Below are 19778 nucleotides of genomic sequence, written 5' to 3' on the forward strand. Positions count from 1 at the left end.
TTTACTCCAAACATAATAATGTATAAAAGATACATCGACGACCTTATCCTTATCTGGGATGGTGATGAAGACACAATAAAAAGTTTCTGTGGATAACTAAACAATAACGATTGGGGCCTCGCTTTTACGTCGAATTACAGTGCCAGCCAAATCGAATACCTAGATCTAACACTATACCATGACGGAGCAATAATCAAATCGAAGAATTTCTTTAAAACGGTAGATGCCAACTCGTATATCCATTATAAGAGCTGTCACCATAAACCCTGGTAGAAGAATATTCCCTATGGGCAGTTCCTTAGGATCCGGAAGAACTGTAGCGACACTAAAACCTTTGATGAACAAGCCCAGGTCCTCACCAATAAGTTTGCTGCCAGACACTACCCCAAAAAGCTGGTCAATGAGGCAAGGAGGAAGGCCAGACACATTGACAGAAACTCCCTGGTACACACAAGGAAAAATACCAACACCAAAGAAGAAAACAATGAGATAAGCTTTATCACGAGGTTTTCTAGCCAACAAAGTTATCAAAGAGGTCATAGAGAAATCATGGCCACTTCTACAGATGGACCCTTTACTTAAAACTGACCTTAGACCAAAACCAAGAGTCATTTTTCGTAGGGCTAAAACACTAAAAAATATATTGGCCCCCAGTCGTATTACTAACACCAAAAAACAGAAGATGGAGGGAACACAAACAACCAGTCGGGAACGGGGTTTGGTCACCCGATGTAGGCACCCGAGATGCCTATGCTGTGAAAAAATCAACCAACAGGCTACAAATTTCTGCTCTAGAACAACGGGAGTGATTCACCCAATACACCAGACTATGGACTGCTCTAGTAATTTCCTAATATATCTAATAACATGTCCCTGCGGACTACAATATGTGGGACGCACCACCCAACAGCTCCGCACGAGATGGGGGCAGCACAGGAGGAACATTGAGAAAGGGCTATTTAAAACATGGCCTGTCCAGGCACTATAAAACCCTACACAATTGTAGTCATAAAGATACCACCATCTGTCCCATCGAGCAGATCCCAGAAACAATCCACAATAGGACTGGAAAACTCAGAAGCAGGGAAATGTACTGGATTTTTAAATTAGGTACCCTACAACCCGAAGGGTTAAACATTTGCCTGGAACATAATCTCTAAAGACAATTCTGACAATTTAATATATATATATCCTGACGTAATACTTATAAGTACCCTTGCACATCCGAATAAATATATCTGTTATGTCCACATAGGGCCCTCGACAGGACCTCCCTATAAGACCTACACATATAACGTATACATAAAAGAATCTTACTATCAAGAAATATTACTTCTATACTGTTTCCTATAGGTGCCTGATAGGTCCTTTATATCAGTGTTTCTCAACATGTTATTGGTATGTACCCCTTTTAAAACCCTGTACTCACCAAGTACCCCCTAGCATAGCAAACATTATCACAAGTACCCCTTGACAAATGTATATTTAATCGTAAAACATGATAATTGGTTCTAAACAATTTCCAAGCATTTATAATTGCTTTTAATTGGCTAAAACGCTCATTTGGTGTTGTTCAAATAAGATTTATCATTTTCCAAAACTCTAAATTTGTTATTCTTGGCCAAGTATATCAAGCCCGAGTACCCCCTGGAACCATCAGAAGTACCCCCTGGGGTACGCTTACCACACGTTGAGAACCTAGGCTTTATATGATTATTTTCCCATGGCTTTGTACCCTACTGAATGATTCCTATGACCTCACTATGGCCTGTGTAACATTAATTAATACACCAGGTTGTTTTTAAGAATATGTTGGAAGCCTCTAGCTCTTTGCGACATTTAGAATGAATTATGTATATGCTATTTATATGGATTTTTCTTATTTATATTTATCTTTATATAATGTATTCATATCTATTATTATTTTATTTACACAGAATCTATCGAAGTCTTATGATATTTACTGATGAAATATATTTTTAATGTCATGTATAATTTGTTATATCAAGGCTACATATTCCTGTACAGATGGCCGCCCTCAGCGGCTACAATAAAATGGAGGACGCACTAGGAGATACCTGACCTCTCCCACTGGGGGTGGAGACCCTCTCTAGTCTACCAGCTGGTTGCTGGGCAACTCAGAGACGCTTTCAGCCCCCGCCCCTGTCCGTTCCCCTGCCGAAGCGTAATGCCGCCACCCACTCAATGACGTCACGCGCCGTGTCTGGCACAATGACGCTACACGTCCCACACTACGCAGCTACGCTCCATACACACGCACAGCGGCTACTAGGAAGTAACCTTTATTTAAGCCATTGGGATACGAGCACCGCTACTCGCAGGCGCCCGAGATAGCCACTCTGTTACCCGGAGGTAAGCTCTAATATGTGTTTAACCCCTTTACTAGCACGGACTTGAGTGTCCATGGCTCTCTAACGCGACTAGACTATTTGGTATATTATCCCTTTCCCTGCTATATTGAACCCATGAGCACTTTATTCTCTATGTTGTTAGCATTTGCCCCTATTCTGAGAACTAACTCTTATGTGGCTTGCTATGTAGTCTGTTATCCCTTTGGATAAATTCCTTTATTTACTTGTTTTTATTTGTATATATTTAATGCCCCGTATTGTTCCATAATTGTAAATGAGTCTTTGATATAGGGTCATGTTTTATTCTGTACATGATAAAAGCGGGTCATCTGATATTTTCAGTTTATATTATGCAATCTTGTCTGATTATCGATTAGTAGCAAAGATATATAGCATTATCTTCAAATATACGGATATTATGTCACGATTTTACTGTGGAATTTTAATTTAAAGGAATACTGTAGGGGGTCGGGGGAAAATGAGTTGAACTTACCCGTGGCTTGTAATGGTCCCCCGCAGACATCCTGTGCCCGCGCAGCCACTCACCGATGCTCCAGCCCCGCCTCTGGCTCACTTCTGGAATTTCTGACTTTAAAGTCAGAAAACCCCTGTGCCTGCGTTGCCGTGTCCTCGTTCCCGCTGATGTCACCAGGAGTGTATAGCACAAGCCCAGTATGGTCTGTGCCTGCGCAGTACGCTCCTGGTGACATCAGGGGAAGCGAGGACACGGCAACGCAGGCGCAGGGGTTTTCTGACTTTAAAGTCAGAAATTACAGAAGTGAACCGGAGGCGGGGCCGGAGCATCGGTGAGCGGCTGCGCGGGCACAGGATGCCTGCGGGGGACCATTAGAAGCCCCGGGTAAGTTCAACTCATTTTCCCCCGACCCCCCTACAGTATCCCTTTAATGTAATGGGGATTGTGTACTATTTTAAGTGTTCTGTGTGTGTATATATTTCTTAGGGCACATCACTCGACCTGAGGAAGCGGTTGTTCCGCGAAACGCGTTGTCATTTTAAAAGTGCCCAATAAAGCTAATATTTCTTTATACCACCCAGTGGATGGACTGCTTTATTAAGGTAGGACCATCATTTATTTATTATTACCAGATTGGCTGGCAAGTAATGCTACAATTAATCGCATAACACAACATCTATTTGTTACGGGCGCCTCCTACCCTATTCTATCTGACGTTCCACCCCGATTCGGGGTTACCACTTTGGCAAGTGGATTTTTTGAAGGAGCAGCGACCATCCAAGGACAAGGCCGAGCAGGGACGGTACTTCCCCGCATGCGTTTCAAGTTGTTGCCTGACTTGCAACCCAATTTTGTGAGTACAACTATATAAGATTAAATGTTATAAAATCTTCCAAAATTCACGATACTGCACTAGATTGGGCTCCTGGCTTTTCCTCCCGTCCTTTTCTTTATTTTATCACAGTTGCATTTTCTGCTAGGAAAGTGTTTTATAGTTGGAATTTCTTATCAGTGAGGGTCACACTGCAATCACTTCCTGTCTGTGTCAGGACTGAGTCAGCCACTTACATACCTGATATTTACCTCTTTCAGACAGAGAAAGAAAAAAGGGAACACAGCATAGTTATTTGTGTGCTAGGCACTGTACATACACATGTCTATCTCATCATGTCACATATCCTTTAAAACTGCATAAAGGTGTACAAAAAATGTTCACTATCCGCATCAAACCAGAATAACTTGCATCTTTTTTTGGTATTAAGAGGATTTTCTAGTCTCGTTTAACCTCCTAAAATTTTCTAGTGGTTCTGGGTCACCATGAGCTATCTCGGTACTCTGTAGTAAAAGAGTTCAATGTGATGTCCGCTCAACCTTGATTTTTAGGAACAGAGCTGGAACCAGGTAACTCATTCCCCAACCGTAGATGCTTTAAAGAAGGTGAAGTTCCACTCAATGGTCCAAAAAAGTATCAAAATATTTATTAAATACAGGTCACAAAGTTTAAAAGTTCACAGCAAACTTTTAAGATCTGTATTTAATAAAGATTTTGATACTTTTTTGGACCATTAAGCGGAACTTCACCTTCTTTAAAGCAGGTACTCTGTAGTACTTGTCCAAGCCATATCCCATAGAGCCATATGAATCCATGCCATGCACTTATGAGCTTCATAAGGACCGAAACAGTTCTGTGCTATATGCTTATTATTTCACATGTCATTTCAGGCATCCTTTACATCTTTTTTCCTGATGAGGTCTGGTAGGGATTATAGATGTGTTGCTGTAGATTGCCATGCTTACCTGATAAAACACTACTTTGCTTCATCTCATCCAGGGACTCCCTCTGAAAAGCCTCAAAGTTGATAGCTGCACTGTTATCATAAAACTCCTGTGGCATCGGTCCTTCACCTGTCTTCCACACTTCAAACTTTACCCACTCGTAACTGAAACATGAGAAAACAAAAATTCTCAAGGTACAGATGCACCAAACAATTAAACAAGAAGCTACTGAACGCAAACAATGTGGTAAATGACTGGTAGGTTTTTTTTTTTAGCACAATCTTAAAGGGCAAGTTCACTAAGATTTCTGGTTCAGGTGGAGGCCACCTAGCAGTCAAAATTCCAGTGGCATGATTTACCCTTCATAGCTGCCTCTGTTCCCACCTACCTTGCAGTTTCCCCTTTCCTTCATTTGCATACACCATACAAAGATATATGAAACTGTTAGGTTGTTGTAAAGTAAACTTGAAGCTTATTTTAATAAGGTAAATTAAACAAGCCCCAGAGAGTTAATGAAAGCTCTCCTGAATTGCCTAATTTTTATTTTCATAAGTATTAACATTAGTGTTGCCAAACTATCATATTTTTACTGACAATGATATAAAAATTACCACAAAAGATATTCTTTACGAACACACACCAAATGGGCATGGCTAGGAAACAGAACATGGGCGTGGTCATCGGTGGAGCCAAATATACATGACCTCAGAAGTGGTCTAATGCTGGGAATACACAATGAGATTTTTCAGCAAATTTACTGTCTATTTTCATTTTTCTGATCGATTTCAATTCACTTCTATGAGAAATTGATCAGAAACATGATCGAGAATCAGATTGGACCTGTAGGAATTTATCTATCGAACCATCTATCTGCCAGGAAATCTCATGGTGTATTCCCAGTATTGGGCAGTGGGCCTGCTGGGGAAGTATTTCCTCCCAAAGTACACAATCAGACAGCATTTCACCAAAAATACATGTAATCTGACAGCAGGTTTTCTCTAAAAAACACATAATCTGGCATTGTTCCTCCAAAATACAAGTAATCTGGCAGCAATTTACCCAAAATACACACAATACATAATCTTTTTTTAAATGTGTTGCCGATATCATGTGAGCACTTATTTGTCATAAAAACAATAGTTTTTATAGTTTCAATATTTGTTTTGTCTGTGTATGGCACTCACCTTAAACATTTGCGCGCTCCTGGGCAGCTCTGTATTAAGTTCTGTATAGTGGGGTGAGTAACACCAAAGAAGTATGCCCCCGCATCCTCCGGAGCTGTGACCCTCTGCCCTCTGGGGAATAAGAAGGAAAGAGAGAGAGAGGGACTCAATTAAAACCCAAGTACAATCGTCTCGCTCTGCTGTATGTCATTCATTCTCCACTACTACATTTTTTTTTGGTCTGTTAGGTCTGTCGGCTACACATTTTTTTTCCAGCTTTCACAGTTAAAGAGACTCTGTAACAAAATTTTTAGCCTTATTTGTTTCTATCCTATAAGTTCCCATGCCTGTTCTATTGTGGTCTGTATTAATGCAGCCTTTTCTAGTTACACTGTCTCTGTAATAAATCTTATCTCCTTTCCTCTGTCAGGCTCAGGCTGGAATGTGCGGAATGTGCAGCACTGCTTGTCATTGGCAGAAGCTTTACACACCCTCTCCAAGCTCTGTATGAGTCACACAGTGAGCTGTTCTCAGCCTGTCATACTCTGGTTAGAAGTCATGTCTTTTGTTTGTAAACACTGCCTAAAAATGGCAATTACAAGCCAGGATTGCAGAAGGGAGTGGCAGAAACAGCACAGAGGGGCCCAGGAGAACATAATGAAGAGAATGGTATGCTTTTTATTGTAAGAATTTTAAAGTACAGATTCTCTTTAAGTAATCGATAAAAAAAAACAACACTTTTTTTGTACTTTACAGTAATACTGATCATAACATCAAAACTGTCATAATGTAGCTGGGCTACATTAGAACATAAAATATCATAATAAAAATAATATCCACTCCCATTATTTACACTCATTTGAATAGCTGTGACATCACTAAAAGTGTTGGGGTGCTTCAGCTGAGTAACTGGACAGAGAAGAGCAGAGCACATTCCTGGCAAAAGGCAAGGAGGTCTCGGTTGTTATGTTAGGCAATCACATGCAATTCCAAGACGCTGCAGCTAAAGCAAATAAAACTCAAGAGTGCAAAAAATGGATAAGAAGATCATGAGATGCAAACATACTTCTCCCTCTGTGTAAATCGCCTTTGAGGCCACATCTGGAGTAAAGTATTCAGTTTTGGCACCACACTACAAGAAGAACTTTGAAGTTTTAAACCAGGTACAAGATGGGCAACACTAATCAGAGGGTTGTAAGGCAGGGGTCCCCAAGCGTTTTGGGTTGAGGGCCGGGTCAGCATACTTCAGACTGCTGGGGGGCCGGAGTATACATAAAATGATGTAGAAGTCTTCGGTAAAAAAGATTCAGGGGGCTGCATTCGGCCCGCGGACCTTAGTTTGAGGACCACTGCTTTAAGTCATCTGTAAGGTATCACTTGCCAAAAACTGGAGTTATTTAGCTTGGAAAGGTGAGGACTTAAAAGGTGACTGAATGAACACAAATATATATACAAAAAGAATATAAAAGTATGGAAAATTAGCTTTTAAGCCCTAGGTCTGTATTTGGGACAAGAAGATGTGATCTAAACATGGAGGAAAAATTAGTCTACAGTATAGCAAGGGTTTTTGCACACTAAGAACTGTTCAAGGGCAACTACTGATTACTAGGACCACTAGAACTAGGATAAATGTATTTTTTCAAATCACTAATGTTTAAAGGTCATCTGAAGTGAGAGGTATATGGAGGCTACCATATTTATTTACTTTAAAAAGGGGCTGTTAGGTATAGGGTCTCAGAGAAAAAAAAACACATATCAGTAGCTAAATATTGGCTGTACTTACATTACATATGCATTTCACTGTCCACGTTTGGATTTCACAGAATTTTTATATAGTATTTGCAGAGATTGATGCTGCTGATAGTTCATGGCAGGTTCCATCTTTGAGTGTCTTTTCTGAAGCCAATTGTGATGTAATATCCTCCCTCACCCTGCTTCCTGATATCCTCCCTTACCCTGCTTCCTGATTATCAGCCCAGCCCTCAGACACTCCCACCAGTCTCTGGTCTAACGGGGGCATATTGTCTGTCACAATATTCCCCGGGGGGCGGGCGGATGCGGGCGATCGCTTTATCAGTCGTGGTGGTGGGGGGGATGCAGGCGAACGCGCTGTCAGTCGAGGCGGGGGTGTGCGGGCGATTGCGCTGTCAGTCGCGAGGGGGGGCGGGGGGTGCAGGCGATTGCGCTGTCAGTCGCCAGGGGGGGATGCAGGCAATCGCGCCGTCAGGCGCTGGGGGGGGCGGGGGGCATGGCGCACAGGCCATCGCGCTGTCAGTCGCGGGGTGCGGGTGATCACGCTGTCAGTCGCGGGGCGGGGGGGTGCGGGCGGCGCGTTGTCAGTCGCGGGGCGGGCGCGCTGTCAGTCGCAGGGGGGCGCAGGTGAGTGCGCAGTTAGTCGCGGGGCAGAAGGGTGCGGACGATCGCGCTGTCAGTCGCAGGGGGCGCGGGCGAGAGCCGTTAGTCGCGGGGGTGCGGGCGATCGCGCTGTCAGTCGAGGGGGGGCTGTCAGATGAACAGAGGCGTGGATGGGGAAGGAGGGGGAGCTAGTCTACTTTAGGGGACCCACTGGAAATCCCCATAGACAAAGTGACAGCACTGCAAACAGCAGCGATTTACCGCCTTACTGCCGTCACAACCCCCACATGTTACAGTGATGTGAAAAACTATTTGCCCCCTTCCTGATTTCTTATTATTTTGCATGTTTGTCACACTTAAATGTTTCTGCTCATCAAAAACCGTTAACTATTATTCAAAGATAACATAATTGAACACAAAATGCAGTTTTAAATGATGGTTTTTATTATTTAGTAAGAAAACAAACTCCAAATTTACATAGCCCTGTGTGAAATAGTGATTTCGCCTCTTGTTAAAAAATAACTTAACTGTGGTTTATCACACCTGAGTTCAATTTCTGTAGTCACCCCCAGGCCTGATTACTGCCACACCTGTTTCAATCAAGAAATCACTTAAATAGGAGCTATCTGACACAGAGAAGTAGACCAAAAGCACCTCAAAAGCTAGACATCATGCCAAGATCCAAAGAAATTCAGGAACAAATGAGAACAAAAGTAATTGAGATCTATCAGTCTGGTAAAAGTTATAAAGCCATTTCTAAAGCTTTGGGACTCCAGCGAACCACAGTGAGAGCCATTATCCACAAATGGCAAAAACATGGAACAGTGATGAACCTTCCCAGGAGTGGCCAGCCGACCAAAATTACCCCAAGAGCGCAGAGAAAACTCATCCGAGAGGCCACAAAAGACCCCAGGACAACATCTAAAGAACTTCAGGCCTCACTTGCCTCAATTAAGGTCAGTGTTCACGACTCCACCATATGAAAGAGACTGGGCAAAAACAGCCTGCATGGCAGATATCCAAGGCGCAAACCACTTTTAAGCAAAAAAGATCATTAAGGCTTGTCTCAATTTTGCTAAAAAAACATCTCAATGATTGCCAAGACTTTTGGGAAAATACCTTGTGGACCGACGAGACAAAAGTTGAACTTTTTGGAAGGTGCGTGTCCCGTTACATCTGGCGTAGAAGTAACACAGCATTTCAGCAAAAGAACATCATACCAACAGTAAAATATGGTGGTGGTAGTGTGATGGTCTGGGGTTGTTTTGCTGCTTCAGGACCTGGAAGGCTTGCTGTGATAGATGGAACCATGAATTCTATTGTCTACCAAAAAATCCTGAAGGAGAATGTCCGGCCATCTGTTCGTCAACTCAAGCTGAATCGATCTTGGGTGCTGCAGCAGGACAATGACCCAAAACACACCAGCAGATCCACCTCTGAATGGCTGAATAAAAACAAAATGAAGACTTTGGAGTGGCCTAGTCAAAGTCCTGACCTGAATCCTATTGAGATGTTGTGGCATGACCTTAAAAAGGCGGTTCATGCTAGAAAACCCTCAAATAAAGCTGAATTACAACAATTCTGCAAAGATGAGTGGGCCAAAATTCCTCCAGAGCGCTGTAAAAGACTCGTTGCAAGTTATCGCAAACGCTTGCTTGCAGTTATTGCTGCTAAGGGTGGCCCAACCAGTTATTAGGTTCAGGGGGCAATTTCTTTTTCACACAGGGCCATGTAGGTTTTGAGTTTTTTTTCTCGCTAAATAATAAAAATCATCATTTAAAACTGCATTTTGTGTTCAATTATGTTATCTTTGACTAATAGTTAACGGTTTTTGATGAGCAGAAACATTTAAGTGTGACAAACATGCAAAAGAATAAGAAATCAGGAAGGGGGCAAATAGTTTTTCACATCACTGTATATATCATTACAAAGCTCTGAATCTCCTCTACTGGAATATATAAAGCTTTCCATGCTGTGACACAAACCTGCTGAGTAAATGGCCCAGAAACGCCGCACTCACGTTTGCGTTTTCTTTCTTCTGTGCTTTGGAAAGTCTTCCTCCTGATTGGAGGAATGCTGTGCTGGGGGCGTGAGTTTGTGAAGAGGGGGAAAAAAGGGAGATAGGAAGCAGCCAATCAGGCTTCAGTTGAGAATTAGGGCGAGATAGGGAAATGAAGGGGAGGACCAGAGAGGGCAGTAGGGAGAAGAAGCAGCCCCAGCATGCTCTGCAGTATCTGTTGTGGGGCATGTGGCCTCCTTATCAGCCTGGAGATAAGGAGGACTGCTATTAAGCCAACTAAAAAGTAAGATAGCGTTTTAACTTCAGTATTGCCTTTTTGGCTTTCTTCCACACAGGGGAACAGAGATGTAAATAAGCTTTTTTTGCCTAACGGTTACTCTTTAAAGCAATAGCAGTTGTATTGCTATCCTGCTGATCCTCTGCCTCTAATGCTTTTAGCCATAGACCCTGAACAAGCATGCAGCAGATCAGGCGTTTCTGGCATTATTGTCAGATCTGACAAGATTAACTGGATGCTTGTTTCAGGTGTGTGGTTCAGACACTACTGATGCTGGAATCAGCAGCAGGATAGCCAGGCAACTGGTATTGCTTAAAAGGAAATAAATATGGCAGCCTCTATATCACCCGCAGTTCAGCTTTGGTAGTGTTAACCAGCCCTCAAAGGCCTCCTTGACTAGTTCAATTTACTTTGTGTAGTTGAATTTATGTCTCTTGTAAAGTAACCCCTAACACTAATTAACACAACTACACCTTGCTCACAAAAACAAAGTCCAGGATAAAATAAATAAATAAAATAAAACAACGAAGAGACACTTATATAAGCGAACAAGCAAACGAAACAAAACATAACATTATACAACCAATGTTTAGCAGCAAAACTTTCTGCCTCTTTTTCTCTCTGCTCAGATTACTTTCTCATAATGGATGAAACTTAATTTAAAAACACCCTTTGCCTGCTGAAGTAAAATCTCCTGAACTGGCGCAGACCAAATTGGTAAAGGACAAATAATCTACCACAGGCAGCAAATCTGCAGAGGATGCCCTGCTCAGATTTTCCATGGTCTCTATTTAGTGTCCCCACTGCAGAGAACTGCAAGCTCCTGCAAAAACACCCGCCAGATTGTTTATTTATGTATTGTTCAAAAGCAAAAGACATCCATAGTACCATAAATTAAATCGCATAAACAAGTATGCAAAATAGTCTCAAATTTATTAGGGACATACCCCTTTAAAAACAATTAAAACTGCTGCGGAGGCAGGACTGCAATCATAATACAATCATATAGTAATCAAAAAATGATCACAGTACAGTACCACCAGGGAAAGAGCGAACCATAAAGGAACACAATACAGTTAAATGAATATTGAAAACACTGGCCTTAAATAGGTGATACTGAAGTTCAGTAAATGGTATATACAAGCCTGCAATTAAACCATAAACAATAAATCACCACTTACCTAGAGTCTGAACTGTGTTGCTTGCACCTGCCGCCGCGTCCTGGCTCATGCGTATTGCACGATCATGTGCTTTGTCGGAGCTGTATAACGGCTAAACCGGATAGCCCTTAAATGCCTCACCAGACTCCAATACTGAAAGCAGTGGGCGTGGCCACGCCCTGCGCGACGTCTGCCATGCGCAATGCGCATGATCAGAACGTCACTGCCCTATGCTATCTATTCATTAGATTAGTTCAGCACTGGGTAAATAGGCAATCCTTATACATTTTTCATTACTAAAAGGTCACATACAGATAACTTCCAGCAATGGAGTCTAGTGAGGCATTTAAGGGCTATCTGGTTTGGCCGTTATTCAGCTCTGATGAAGCACGTGAACGTGCGATACGTATGAGCCAGGACACGGTGGCAGGTGCATGCAACACAGTTCAGAATCTGGGTAATTGGCGATCTATTGTTTATGGTTTCATTCCAGGCTTGTATATACCATTCACTGAGCTTCAGTATCACCTATTGCAGCCAGCGTTTCCCATATTTATTTATCTGTATTGTGTTCCTTTATGGCTTGGTCTTTCCCTGGTGGTACTGTACTGTGTTAACTTTTTGATTACTATAGAATTGTATTAGGATTGCTTGGCCTGCCTCTGCAGCGGTTTTAATTGTTTTTAAAGGGATACGTCCCTAATAAATTTGAGACTATTTTGCATACTTAGTGATTATGCAATTAATGTATGGTACTATGGATGTCTTTTGCTTTTGGACAGTGTTGGGTTTACTTCCATATTCATGTATTGGCATATATTTCTAAGGCTCTGTATCTATGTGCATTGTTTATTTATGTACAGCTCTCTCTAAGTGAACCTTAACCGAAGTAATGAAAAAGAGATTCACCTACCTGGGCCTTCTACCAGCCCCCTGCAACCTTCCTGTGCCTGCCTCGGTCCTTAACGACCCTCCGTTCTGCCGCCGTGGCTGTTTCATCTTTAGTCGACTTTCAGTCGGCAGGCCACGCATTCTCGTTCGTGTTCATGCCGGCAAGAGTGTCCGGCACAGGTACAGTACAAGGTTTTCTCTTACTGCGCCTATGAAGAACACTCTCACTGACGTGAATGCGTATGAGGATGCACACGGCCAGGGCCGCATAGGCACAGTGGCCCACCAACTGGCAGTTGCCCGAAAAAAAACCAGAATCCGTGCCAGGGGAGCGGAGGATCGTTAAGGACCGGAGCTGGCACAGGACGGTTGCAGGGGGCTAGTAGAAGCCCCAGGTAAATCAATCTCTATTTATTACTTTGGTTAAGGTTCACTTTAAAGCAACATGAGCACCTAAATGTGGAAATAACTATAACATGAACCTCTCATAAGGAGGTTTGTAACAGAGTGTGCTGTTGGGGGGGGGGGGGGGGGGGTGGCAGGGGTTGGGGTGATTGGCATTACTTACCAATAGGCGCTGCTCCTCTGGCCCCTCTGTCCGTATGGGATCCCTGATCTTCACCAAGGAGAGACCGCAGCTGCAACATTTTAAAGATGTCGGTAGTGACGCACGCCTCTGACCACTGTAAGGGCCCTTTTCCACTAGCAATCGCTAGCGTTTGCTCTAAACGCTAGCGATTGCGATTCAGCAAAGTCCTAATTTTTCCCACCAATTGTGATTTTGCTATGCAGTGCACTGCACAGCAAAATCGCTGCAAAAATCGATCCACGACGCAATCGCGCTTTAGTAAAAAAAGAATTGCAGTAGTGGAAATTACCTACCACGATTCCTATGTTATTATGCAAACCGTAGCGATTTGCGATTCAGCATCGCAATCACAGCTAGTGGAAAAGGGCACTAATGCATGTCAGGAGATGTAGTCTATGTAAATCTCCCAGTGTAGACGGACTACAACTGCTGGCATCCATTGCGGAGGTCAGAGTCTCACAACACTGCCCGGAGCTTAAAAATGTGGCAGCTGCAGTCACTCCCTGGGGAAGATGGCAGATCTCATATGGAAGGGAGGCCAGAGAAGCAGCCCTCTGTCCTTAAAGTAAACTGCGTGTGAGGTCCGCGTATGCGCAGAAGACCCAGACTGGACCCAACTGAGCCTATTACCGGGACTGATCACGGCTGAACAGCAGATCGTGGGAGGACTGCGTGGGACTCAGACGGGTTTATGCTGCAGGAGGAAGCTGCGGGTAAGTATCAAATCTTTATTTTTTACAGCTCTGGTACACTTTAAGTAATGCCGAACACCCCAGCTCCCACCGCCCAACAGCACACAATATTATGAACCTTTCTTATGCTTGCTACATACAACGCAATTTCCATCTGACTGACGGGTCGAATAAATAATCTATAGCATGTCTGATCTGCTTCCGATCAAGAACGAGAACTATTTTCAGATCCGATCTGCACAAAACTGAACCTTTCTTGATAGGGAGCAGATTGGACATGCCAGAAATGATCGATTATCGACCTGTTGACCTGACACAAAATCGTGTTGTGTGTACCAGGAATTATGGGGAGGTTTATTTTACATATTTTCATTTTTAGATGTTTAGTTGCCTGAAGGAAAAAAAGTGCCCCTAGGGGGTACTTGCCAGCTTCCCCCAGCAGAGGTGATCCAGCGCTGGGACCCCTGAAAGTCCGCTTGTCGGCGTTCAATGCAGGCACTAGTGGCTTTCAGCTAGGGCCCTGACGGAAATAGCCAAGCCCAATCGGGTCTGCTGTACTGTGCAGCTGCGAGCTGTCTGCACCTGCGCAGTAAAGCTGACCCGATCGGGTCTGGCTATTTCTGCTGAAGACCGAGGGGAAAGCCACATCCTGTCCCACGCCGGTCCTCAAGGATCCTCCGGTCCCCCACTGCGGGAATCACAGGCTATGGTGGGCTGGAGGAAGCCCCAGGTAAGTCCATATTGCGATTTTATGAAGAGCTCAGAGTCCCTTTAAGTTTTAAGCCAGTAAAATCAGCAAGATTCCACACAATTTGTATTGTTTATTGTTTAAAAGAAAATAAATAAAGCAACCTTCATATCCCTCTCACTTCAGGTTCCCTTTAACGAAAGTCTCTCAACTCAGAAAAGTAGCTCTAGGGATTTTTACAAATTCTTTGAGTACTACACACTCTGATCTTGAGGTGAATTTGCTAGAATGTTCATGCCTGGAACAATTGGCGTGTTTTCCCACTTGTATATTTACTTAATTTTAAGATCTGCTAAGAGCAGATGATTTTTAAAATATGTCTTAGAAACTTGAAAGAAAGTAGACCCTATTTTAATTCCTGTGTGGCCAAGCTTACTTAATGGATGGGATTGGGGTTTTCACAAATGCATGCTTGTGACTGGTTTGAAACCTACTTGCATAAATGCCCAGTTAGAGAAAACAACACTTATTAACCACTTAAAGCGGACCCAAACCAAATATTTTTTTTTTAATTCAAAATATTTAGTTGCACCACTCTGACACATACAAATATAAATAAGCACTCCTTCAAGCCTATGAGCATTTCAGTGCATGCTTTTCACCCTCCTCTTTGCATAACTAGGGTTATACAGGTGGCAGCCATTAGCAATTCCTCCTTTGCTGGACACCATCTACTCCACCAGTTTGCCGGATTATTTCCCGGCAATATGAAAGGAAGGGAGGGGTTTCTCCAATAAATGTAAAATATTTATATTTGTCATCATGCAGCTGAAAAAAGGCTGCCATTTATTATTATAATTTAGAAAATAGATTTTATTTCTGAAATCTTGTATTTTTAATTTAGGTCCACTTTAAGGACTGCAGTCATAAAACCCCTTAAAAAGACTCCGTAACAAAAATTACAACGTTTTTTTCTATCATCCTACAAGTTCCTAAACCTGTTCTAATGTGCTCTGGCTTACTGCAGCACGTTCTACTATCACTGTCTCTGTAATAAATCAATGTATCTTTCCCCTGTCAGACTTGTCGCCCTGTGTCTGGAAGGCTGCCAACTCTTCCGTGCTGGTCTGTTTATGCACACCACTTTCCAGGCCACTCTATGCACACTCCAGTGTGTGTGTTATTTACATAAGCCAGCAGCGTCTCTGCTATATTATCAGTGATAGAAGAGAGCTGGATAAAAATCCTCCTCTGTTAGGCTGTGAAAGGAGCTGGGCTGACACATACTGAGGAATTACAGACAGGAAGAAAGGATCAGCCTCACAGCCTGTCACTAGTATTCAGTGCATGATCTCTTGAGATACAAAAGGAAGGATGTATACAGCCTGCTTGTGTATGGATGTATTTTCTATGTGTGGACATGCTGTACATCAACCTACTTCCTGTTTTGGTGGCCATTTTGTTTGTTTATAAACAAACTTTTTAAAACTGTTTTTGACTACTTTTAATGCGGCGGGGAGCAGCGAAATTGTGACAGAGGGGAATAGGAGATGTCCCCTAACACACTGGTATGTTTACTGTTGTGCGATTTTAACAATACAGATTCTCTTTAAGGACCAGACACTTTTTTTCCATTCAGACGACTGCAGCTTTAACGGTTTATTGCTCGGTCATACAACCTACCACCTAAATGAATTTTACCTCCTTTTCTTGTCCCTAATATAGCTTTCTTTTGGTGCTATTTGATTGCTGCTGTGATTTTTAGTTTTTATTCTATTCTTTAAAAAAGACATGAATTTTGTAAAAAACATTATTTTTTTAACTGCCTGTGCTCACATTTTTCGAATAAAGTTAAATTTCTATATACATTTTTGTCCAAATTTATTGTGCTACATGTCTTTGATAAAAAAAAAATCCAATAAGTGTATATTTATTGGTTTGGGTAAAAGTTATAGCGTTTAGAAACTATGGTGCAAAAAGTGAATTTTCCCATTTTGAAGCATCTCTGACTTTTCTGAGCACCTGTCATGTTTCATGAGGTGCTAGAATTCCAGTATAGTATAAATACCCCCCAAATTACCCCATTTTGGAAAGAAGACATCCTAAAGAATTCACTAAGAGGCATGGTGAGTTCATAGAAGATTTTATTTTTTGTCACAAGTTAGCGGAAAATGACACTTTGTGACAAAAAATAAAAATAAAAAAAAGTTTCCATTTCCGCTAACTTGTGACAAACAAAAAAGAAATCTGCCACGGACTCACCATGCCCCTCTCTGAATACTTTGGGATGTCTACTTTCCAAAATGGGGTCATTTGTGGGGTGTGTTTACTGTCCTGGCATTTTGGGGGTGCTAAATTGTAAGCACCCCTGTAAAGCCTAAAGGTGCTCATAGGACTTTGGGCCCCTTAGCGCACCTAGGCTGCAAAAAAGTGTCACACATGTGGTATCGCCATACTCAGGAGAAATAGTATAATGTGTTTTGCGGTGTATTTTTACACATACCCATGCTGGGTGGGAGAAGTATCTCTGTAAATGGACAATTGTGTGTAAAAAAAAAATAAAAAAAATTGTCATTTACAGAGATATTTCTCCCTCCCAGCATGGGTATATGTAAAAATACACCTCAAAACACATTATACTACTTCTCCTGAGTATGGCGGTACCACATGTGTGGCACTTTTTTGCACCCAAACTGCGCTAAGGGGCCCAAAGTCCAATGAGTACCTTTAGGATTTCACAGGTCATTTTGAGACATTTGGGTTCAAGACTACTCCTCACGGTTTAGGGCCCCTAAAATGCCAGGGCAGTACAGGAACCCCACAAATGACCCCATTTTATAAAGAAGACACCCCAAGGTATTCCGTTAGGAGTATGGTGAGTTCATAGAAGATTTTATTTTTTGTCACAAGTTAGTGGAAAATGACACTTTGTGAAAAAAAAAAAATCAATTTCCGCTAACTTGTGACAAAAAATAAAATCTTTTATGAACTCACCCTACTTCTAACGGAATACCTTGGGGTGTCTTCTTTCTAAAATGGGGTCATTTGTGGGGTTCCTATACTGCCCTGGCATTTTAGGGGCCCTAAACCGTGAGGAGTAGTCTTGAAACCAAATGTCTCAAAATGACCTGTGAAATCCTAAAGGTTGGGCCTCTTAGCGCGCCTAGGCTGCAAAAAAGTGTCACACGTGGTATCGCCGTACTCAGGAGAAGTAGTATAATGTGTTTTGGGGTGTATTTTTACACATACCCATGCTGGGTGGGAGAAATATCTCTGTAAATGGACAACTGTGTGTAAAAAATAAACAAATTGTCATTTACAGAGATATTTCTCCCACCCAGCATGGGTATGTGTAAAAAAAAAAAAAAAAAAGTGTAAATACACCCCAAAACACATTATACTACTTCTCCTGAGTACAGCAATACCATATGTGTGACACTTTTTTGCAGCCTAGGTGCGCTAAGGGGCCCAACATCCTATTCACAGGTCAATTTGAGCATTTGGTTTCTAGACTACTCCTCACGGTTTAGGGCTCCTAAAATGCCAGGGCAGTATAGGAACCCCACAAGTGACCCCATTTTAGAAAGAAGACACCCCAAGGTATTCCGTTAGGAGTATGGTGAGTTCATGGAAGATTTTATTTTTTGTCACAAGTTAGTGGTAAATGACACTTTGTGAAAAAAAAACCAATGAAAATCAATTTCCGCTAACTTTTGACAAAAAATAAAATCTATGAACTCATCATACACCTAACGGAATACCTTGGGGAGTCTTCTTTCTAAAATGGGGTCACTTGTGGGATTCCTATACAGCACTGGCATTTTAGGGGCCCAAAACCGTGAGGAGTAGTCTAGAAACCAAATGCCTCAAAATGACTGTTCAGGGGTATAAGCATCTGCAAATTTTGATGACAGGTGGTCAATGAGGGGCCGAATTTTGTGAAACCAGTCATAAGCAGGGTGGCCTCTTAGATGGCAAGTTGTATTGGCACTGAAGTGCAGGATGTACTCAAATCGTGACCTGGACATAGCAGCAGAGACCATGGGCATGTGATGTATATTGGGTGCGTAGACCAATAAGACGGCAATACATTCTTTTTGACTAGACCCATGTTAAGGAGAAGGCCCCAAAAAATGTTACGTTCGGAAACTTGGAGTGGCTTCCACCGAAAAGGCTGGGCATAGTAGCTTTTTGGATTGGCGGTCTCAGTCACAATTAAGTCGTACCAGCAGTGATCAGAAAAAAAAAATTCTGTCACTGTGGTGAGGCAGGTGAGGGTTTGGCCGGGTGATCAGAAGCCCGCAGGGGGGGCAGATTAGGGCCTGATCTGATGGATACGAGTGCTAGTAGTTAATGTATTTGGGAGAAACAAAAGACAAAATAAATCCCTGCAGGTGCACCACAAACACCAAGCAAAATCTAAAAAATAATCAGGGATATACTGAAAACACAGGAAACCAAAAAATTGAAAAAACACTTTTTCTTTTTAATTTGCAAAAAGTTGCAGAAATTTGTATACAAAAACTTTAATCACGTAAAAGAGTGCATATAGCTGATTGACAAAAGGCAACAACATCGATTTGTTTCGGGTTAGTAACCCTTCTTCAGGCCTTTATATATACAGTGAATATCTACAAAGTATAAAAAACAATGCAATTACAAAATTGTAATACAATCTAAAAGGATAATTCCCTTTAAAAAAAAAAAACACCAGAAAAGTATAGATAGAGTACAAAAACCCTTAATAACATGCAATAAAATATAAAGTGAATAAAGGAACACCTAATGACGTGAAAAGGGTGAAAAGGTGAGACATCACCTAAATGAACGTGCGGCCGTTGGTGTGGAAAGCTTCTTTATCACTTTCTGGGTAAAGGTAACTGGAGATGGGCTGTCTGCTTCTCTAATTTTTCTATTTTCTAAACACTATTGGCAGCTTTATGTGCGCATCAATATAGGTATTCTTTCTAATGTTTTTCCGCGTTGGATGCGGATGTCATTATGTGTGCACCTCTGGTATTTATGGGTAGCCTTCCACATTGAGTGTGAGGGTTGCAGATTTTTGTCAGCATGAGGTTGTGCGCCTGTTACTGGGCAATGTTCCGCTTTGTTTACGGAGGTTGCGTAGTTTTTTCCGCATTGGATGGATGTGACACACATACTGTCAATTTCCGGATTAGTTAGACATAAGGGTTAGGTCGCTTGTTGCGACTACTTTTCCGCATATGACGCGGAGGAAGTGACGCATGCGTTGTCTTTCTCCGGATTGGTTAGACATAAGGGTTTAGTCATCTGTTGCGGCCGTTTCTCCGCATATGAT

At 42.2% G+C, this 19778-nt stretch overlaps 1 protein-coding gene across 1 annotated transcript in view; it reads right to left on the reverse strand.

Annotated features, from left to right (window-relative positions):
• TBRG1 (transforming growth factor beta regulator 1) overlaps positions 1–19778 on the reverse strand; it is a 94558-nt gene that overhangs the window by 10227 nt on the left and 64553 nt on the right. The window contains exons 8-9 of the mRNA XM_068242704.1: positions 5808–5918; positions 4645–4787 (exon numbers count right to left, since the gene is read on the reverse strand). Coding sequence (XP_068098805.1) covers positions 4645–4787; positions 5808–5918 — 254 coding nt within the window. The remainder of the gene's footprint in view (positions 1–4644; positions 4788–5807; positions 5919–19778) is intronic.

The sequence above is a fragment of the Hyperolius riggenbachi genome, chromosome 6 (assembly GCF_040937935.1).
Source record: "Hyperolius riggenbachi isolate aHypRig1 chromosome 6, aHypRig1.pri, whole genome shotgun sequence".
Lineage (NCBI taxonomy): Eukaryota > Metazoa > Chordata > Amphibia > Anura > Hyperoliidae > Hyperolius > Hyperolius riggenbachi.